This window comes from Stegastes partitus, unplaced genomic scaffold (assembly GCF_000690725.1).
Source record: "Stegastes partitus isolate 25-593 unplaced genomic scaffold, Stegastes_partitus-1.0.2 Scaffold2395, whole genome shotgun sequence".
Taxonomy (NCBI): Eukaryota; Metazoa; Chordata; class Actinopteri; family Pomacentridae; genus Stegastes; species Stegastes partitus.
In genome coordinates this window covers 7,039-13,859 of record NW_007580126.1, presented here as the reverse complement: position 1 = coordinate 13,859, position 6,821 = coordinate 7,039, and the positions used below count along the sequence as shown (strand labels likewise).

Below are 6,821 nucleotides of genomic sequence, written 5' to 3'. Positions count from 1 at the left end.
AAATGTAAGGATTGCATCAAAGTTGTACCGTGTCTGAGGTGATCTGGTTTGATAAACGGGGCATTGTTGGGCAGAAAGTTGCATAAGAAATCAAAGGATGCATTTTTTTTGGTGAAAAAGTCCAAACAAAGTCTACTGAGACTTTATTCGAACTGCAGCCAATTGACTTTGAACTCTAGAAAGGACACAGCTGTAACTTCTTGGTTGAAGTTGGGGTCATTGTCTGCTGTGAGAGATGGATTGGCACTGCGGTCGGAAAACATCCGCACAGGAAATGCAGCTGTGGAAAGTCTGAGTCTGTAAAGGCTGTTGTGAGTGACTGCACTGGCTACACAGCCAAGAGAGAAATATCTAACATGAGGGAGTGTCATCAGCCCATTAACAAGCCCCTCTTTAGTGTCTGTGGTTCTGGTGACTAAGTTTGACCGGAAGAGGGCAGCAGATCCGCTCCAGTGACCGGGTGCAGTACCGCATCCTGTCCTGTGGAGGCGACAGAGCGACACCTCACACGTTTGATTTCCGCACACGAAGAAGAGGAAACCCCACTTTGAAATGTTGTTGTCTCATGTGTCGAAGCAGCGAAAGTCCCGCTTTAAAGAGGTTTCTGAAGCTCTCTGACTTTTAAAAGATCCGTCAGCTGGCAGTGTTTTGGGTCGGTTGATGTTTTTACGTTTGATTTTAAACTGAGCTCCGCCTGTTTGTGAATGGCTGCGGCTAACTGTCGTTAGCTAACAGTGATGTCCTCGTCGTGGACGGAGCGCCAGGGACAGGTGGGAGACCTGGGACACCAGAGCAGAGAAGAGCTCCAAGAACTGCTGCTCCGGCAGGAGAAGATCCTCTCTAACAAGTAGGTTTAAGCCTCAGTCTGTGTCTGATATGTGAGAGGCTCAGAGTTGAACCGTGACTCAGTGGGACGCTTCAGTAACGTCTCTAAGTCCAGTTACATGACTCAGGATCATGACAGACGTTACTGCTGATTAAAGTGACTGTACCTGTAAAAAACAAACTAAAAGACTTCACTGTATTCATGGTGCAGAGCCTATAGTACCATGCTGTCAAGTACAAACACAGCTACTCTTAAAAGTTGAAATATCTGTTGACTGTAGCTTTAACGGTTTCTTCCCTGTGCTACATGGAAAACTACCATAAATATGCATAGATGTCCTTAAACAAACCAGTTTCAAACGTGACTGATACTATATACAAGCTCAAGAAAGGAGCCTTATCTTATAGACACAGACTACTGCAACTCCCACCTTTAGCTCTGTCATCCAATAGATTTGAAATCCCTGTTTAATAGTACACATAGTTTAGGCTGAACATGTTTATTTGGCTCATGTCTTTAGCCTCAGATGAAGACACAGTAGTGCTGAGATGTTAGTCTGTTTGCAAAATTACATTTGGGAATTAAACAGCAAGAAAAGATGCTGTCATGGAGCTGAGAAGAACCTGCTTCACATTTGGAGGAAGATGTTAAGTGTAATATATTTTATTTATGGGGAAAAAAAGAGACTTTGGTCAAAATATTCTGCACAACAAAGACGTAAAAGTTTGTCACATTAAAGTAAGAGTTAAACAAATGCAAGTCCTTTCATCGAGGTTAGTGAATAGTTACATGAGTGTGAAAATGAATCAGTTTGAATAATAATCACATGGGACAGATCTTAAGAGCAGCTCCGTCTTTATCATCAGCACAAAAAGAGTAAAAAATTCTGTTCACCTCTCCAGTGGAGTTCAAGAGAGATTTTCTATGTATTACTGTGAGGACATTTATTAGTGAAGCCAGCATCAGATGCATATTAAATAATTGTTTTTGAATATAGCATGCACTGATATTATTTGTGTTGTTTGCAGGAGGTTATTACAGACTCTTCCTGACAAAGGGAAAAAGATAAAAGAGTTTGCAGAGAAAGTGCGTCTTGCCATCGAGCACCACAGTGAAGAGGAGCGGAGACGGAGCTTGGTGTCCGCTGCCAGGACAGAGCTACAGTCCAAGTACCAGCAGGCTTTCACAAACCGACAACAACGTGCCGTCTCCACCGCGCCGGCAGCATCACACCAAAAGCGGCAGAATGAGGCCGCCGCAGGTGACGCCGTGCAGGAGAGGGAGACGTCACCTGTCTCGGCTCATGTGCAGGAAAACACCACTTTGGACGGGCAACAGGACCGGTTTGTCTCCAGAGCGGCTGCTGTTGAAACCATGGAGACGGCCGCCGCTGGGGCCTCTCTGAACTCTGATGAGACAAAAGAAGGAGACCTTGCGGAGGCCTTGGAAAGGGTCACAGTGTCTGAAACTAGTACTGGTTTCAGTAGCGAGTCCAAAGACCCATTAAACAGCAGGGCCAGAGACAATTACTTTCTCAGACAGCAGATACCAAAAAAGCCTCACTATGTAACTGTCCTGGAAAAGACAGAGACGCCTTCAGCTCCCAGGAAGCAAAAATTCAAACCAAACCAGTGAGTGGACTTTGTTTCGTGATTACCTTTTAGAACATTTATAGCAGAAACAATACTTTAGTCATAAGGCTGGTGTAACACAGTAATACAGTGGGCCGTTGTGTACTGTTTTGCTTTCTTTCTTTCTTGCTTCTTTCTTATTTGCAACTAACATCTTGTCAACTGCGTTTCCAGGCTGCCTCATAGAAATGACACCTCTCCATCAGGATCCTCGTCACCTGGTCAGTCCTCTGAAGGCTCATCGCCGATTTCTGCTCAGGCCAGGAGGGAGCGAGACAGGAAGCACCTGGATGACATCACTGCAGCCAAGCTCCCTCCTCTTCACCACAGTCCAGCCCAGCTTCTGTCTCTGGAGGAATCAGCCATCCTGGTGAAGGAACAAACCAAGAAGCAGCAGGTTAGTGCAGCACACATGTAGAAAATGACATTAAACTGACTGACAGCCTCAGACATGACCAAAAACACATGCAATCAGTGAATGAGTTAATAAGCCAGAGGTAGCGTCAACCCCCTAATTATGGATCAATAAAAGCATCAACCCTGAGCCACCACTGGATTGTCATTTATCAGCAAAACTGTATCGTTGATCGCAGAACTACAACATTCGTGCTGCTAAGTAGAGCTTACATTATGGTGCAACAAGGCAGGTTCAACTAGTTTGCTGGATAATCCTGCATTTTCCTTTGCAGGAAACCTCTAAGTCGGTACAACTGAACTCTTCTCATTCAAACAAGTGAGAGGGTGTCTATCACTCAGTGCTAAAGTTTAAGTATAGATTCATTTTATACAGTAAACTGATTACCTTCAAGTGTACATATGAGGTTATTTTTCTTTCAAAAACCAAATATATTTCCTGAACAGTAATAATTATTATTTTAGATCTTGTTTTTAAAATGTTGTTCATTGTTTACAAAGGGTATCGTAGTAGATTAAACTCTCAGTTTTAAAAATAAATATATTATTAGAGCAAAATTGTTTATTTATGTGGATGTAGAATCTCAGAGATGCCTGTGATCAGTTGTCAGTAGTCAACATCAGGTCCGTCCATCAGCTCTAGAGGGCAGCGTTCAGGCAGCGCAGACACTGAATCACTTCACATCCGAAACAGTGACTTCAGAGCCAAACGTCAAACAGTGAGCTGTTGACAACTCACGGAGGCTGCTAAGCTTATTATCAGTCATACTTTTGTTGAGAGTTTAATAGCTATGGCTGTGCTGCTTTATAATAATGTGCTTGTTTTCAGTCTACCAGCCTATTCATGTCAGCTTTTTCTCTGTCTTGTGTTTAATTTCAGGAGTTGCAGGCCAAGCTGGCAGCCCAGAAACTGTCTGAGGGACTGAAGATCTCTATGGGGAGCTACACTCCTGACGGTGGCCCCATGGCTGCCTACAGAGAGGTTCACGACGAAGGAGCCCAGCTCTCCTCAGAGGAAGACTGATCCTGGAAGGCCAGCTGGGGGAACCAGTGCGACCTTGGCCCTGAGGGAAAGAGGCTTTGGACCTTTGCGATCAGGACCCATCAAACAGGATTTTCGCTCCAAGGGCAAGAATTCTTAAGAGAGGAAAAGGGTCTTTGCATGGTGTGAAGGATTAGTTGGTATCCCAGACTCAGCTCAGGAAATTGAATGGCAGGTTGAGAAACTAGCTTACTTAATTGTCATGCAGTTCGAAGTGGGTTCAGCTGTTTCAGTGTCCGGCAGGAATAATAATATCTCCCACAGGAGCCTCAAGTGGTAAATTTGAAGCGTGTATTATGAGGCGATGTTTCTCATCAGTGTACTGAAGCTGATGGCGGCGCGGCTTCCTGAACCCGGGAGTGTCGTACTGTTTTGGTGTGTTAATAATTATATGCACTTAAAGCTCACGAGGAGGTGGAGCAGACTGTTTTAGCTCAATGTTCACAGCTTTGTCTGCAGATAGTTGCGTCAGTTTTAAATGTTACAGAATGTGTAACAGAACTGAATAAATACATCTGATTTCCCAAATGGTTGTGTTTGTGTAGCAATCCAGTTTTTCCCAAATTACAAACACGATGAATTCACCTGATCAACTTTTTAACAAGGATTTATTAGAGATATTCTTTAATTTGTCTTCACTGGCTGAATGACGACTTCGAGAAACTAGCATTTGAGTTACCAGATAATCTAGTCTCGGTTGCGAACAATCAAAATGCCAGTGGACATTTTGGATTTGCCATTGTGGAATATATGTTGCTGCTGTGCTGCTGTATAAAACACTCTCAGGTCATCGACGGTGTGTCTTACAATCTCACAATCTTACAATCTGTCAGCTGTAGCTGGTGTGATGTTTTTATTACAGCAGAGTCTAGAAGTATGAACGAAAAAAAAGTGGACCGAGCCAGCTGGAGATGGGAGTATGAGGCCTGAAGCAGGTATAGCCTGGCATGGAAACAGCTCAGCAACAGCATCAATTTGCAGTTCAAGCGTTTAAATTAATCTGTTTGGCTGCGATTGGTAAATTAGTTGTGGTAATGAAAAGAGAAACCACGTGATAATGTGTCATTCTCTGGGCTTCATACGCTTCTTAAGCATGAACTAAACAGATGAGCTAAAGTTTAAATAACTTTTGTCTGTATCAGGATGAGGAAATGTCAAATAGCTTCACATGAAAACTGCTCCTCATATGTTATCTGCTTTCTATAATCCTAATATTTTAAAACCCAGTGTCCTCTACACAGATTATTTTCTGAGTATTAAGTAGATGCAAGATATTATATCATTAGGCCTCCAGCTTTTTTTAAATTGTATTTATGTGCAAAATAAATCTGCTGGCTTGTATATACACACACATATATATACACATTTAAGTTTCTAGTGAAGCTGTGGTCAGCTGCAGGCACTGATACTCTAAAATCCTGCGAGATGTTATCAGGCAGGGATCCGTCACACACTTGATAAGATTAATGCAGGGTAGTGAAATATTAAGGCTTGATGGCTGAGACATCTGGACTGCATTTGGATCATGTTGTTGCTGGGAATGGCAAGCGATGATGGGACGGCAGCAGGCTAATGCAATATGGCAAATACCATTTCTCAACTTTGCTAATATGTGGTAGATAAGAAGTGCCAGCCACATTCAGCATCTTTCCAAACTGCCTTTCCCATCATCCGTCTTCCAAGTCTCACAGAGGACTGCGGGCCGTCCTAATTTTAAACAGCCTGATTTTGGGGGGGTTTTAATGAGGGCGAAATAAGGCACAGAGGCACCTTTTAGAGGGGAAATGAGGTTGGGTTCGTGCAGGTCAGAGTCTGGTGGTAGATGCCCCTTGATAACCTGCAGTAATTGTTGCTTGGTGGAAGATGTTAAAGAAAAAGAAAAAGAAAAAAAAAATGTGATTGCTGTGTATTTAGACACTGTATCTGATGGGCTCCAGAGCGGCCCCGTGGTGACGTCCAATAACAAATACATGAGCACGCTCCGCAGAGGATCCTCATTGTGCTGGGATTAATTACAGCCTACCTTGCTTACATAAATTCAAAGACTGTTACCAATTATGGGGCACATTTTTGCTGCAGCTTTCCTCTGTGGTATCTGGCGTCAAACCTGACTCTGAACGTATGTTGATGCTGTTGAGGTGGAACCGAGCACACTCCGTAGTCAAAGCTTCTTTCTTTTTTTTTTTTCTGTGCGTTGTCCATTGATGAGGAGGTTGTTTATACTTCAGCTTGAATCCCAGACCCCTTGACTCAGATTAATAAGCTCCTCGTGAAGTAGTCTGCAAGTGATTTGCTCCAACTCCGAGTCCGAAATCACACGTCCCGCGGGAATAGAAATAATTTGCTGTTTGGGAGGGGAAACTGGAATGTGATTTCAAAACTGCCTCTTCAAAGACCAGTCAGCTCAGCCTTAAATTAGATATACAGTATGATGTATAGACTGGCGTTAAACACGAGTTAGGCCCTCAGCAGAATGATTTGATTATATCTGCCAGGTTACAAAGTCTGAGGTCATGCTTTTTCCATTCTCTGATGTTTTTGTCATATTTTTTTCAGGGCACATGAGGAGATGAAATAATGCAGCGCACAGCAGCTTTCTGCAGATAAGGTTACAGCCTATCTTCCCATCCCAATTAGAACCAGCTCTCCCTCCTCTCGCTGCACCAAAACTGAATCGAGTGAAATCGACATGGCTCCAGGGATGGCAGCGCCGGTCTGTTAGTCCAAACTTTTTGATGGATTGCCATAAAATTATGCGCAGATCCCCAGAGGATGAATCCTAATAACTTTCTCTGGCAGAACCTTATTTATGATGAAACGTCTCAGCGTTCATTCATTCACGTGAAATGAGCCCGACTTCCTTTTTTTTCTCTAGCGACACCGTGAGGTTGAATTCGTCACCAGATGG

General features: G+C 43.4%; 1 protein-coding gene across 1 annotated transcript; it reads left to right on the top strand.

The window, feature by feature from the left end:
• The first annotated feature begins 552 nt into the window (after positions 1–552).
• polr2m (RNA polymerase II subunit M) lies at positions 553–4,443 on the top strand. The gene is made up of 4 exons (XM_008305056.1): positions 553–847; positions 1,855–2,457; positions 2,632–2,854; positions 3,752–4,443. Exons 1-4 carry the CDS (start codon positions 738–740, stop codon positions 3,893–3,895), a joined length of 1,080 nt encoding a protein of 359 aa, XP_008303278.1. The 5' UTR covers positions 553–737; the 3' UTR covers positions 3,896–4,443.
• Positions 4,444–6,821: the final 2,378 nt, after the last annotated feature.

Bases quoted from the DNA above. Each gene is read 5' to 3' on its own strand.
- polr2m (XM_008305056.1), top strand. From the start codon at position 738: ATGTCCTCGTCGTGGACGGAGCGCCAGGGACAGGTGGGAGACCTGGGA. The intron at 2,458-2,631 runs GTGAGTGGACTT...CTGCGTTTCCAG, and splicing joins CAAAAATTCAAACCAAACCA to GCTGCCTCATAGAAATGACA. The intron at 2,855-3,751 runs GTTAGTGCAGCA...GTTTAATTTCAG, and splicing joins AACAAACCAAGAAGCAGCAG to GAGTTGCAGGCCAAGCTGGC.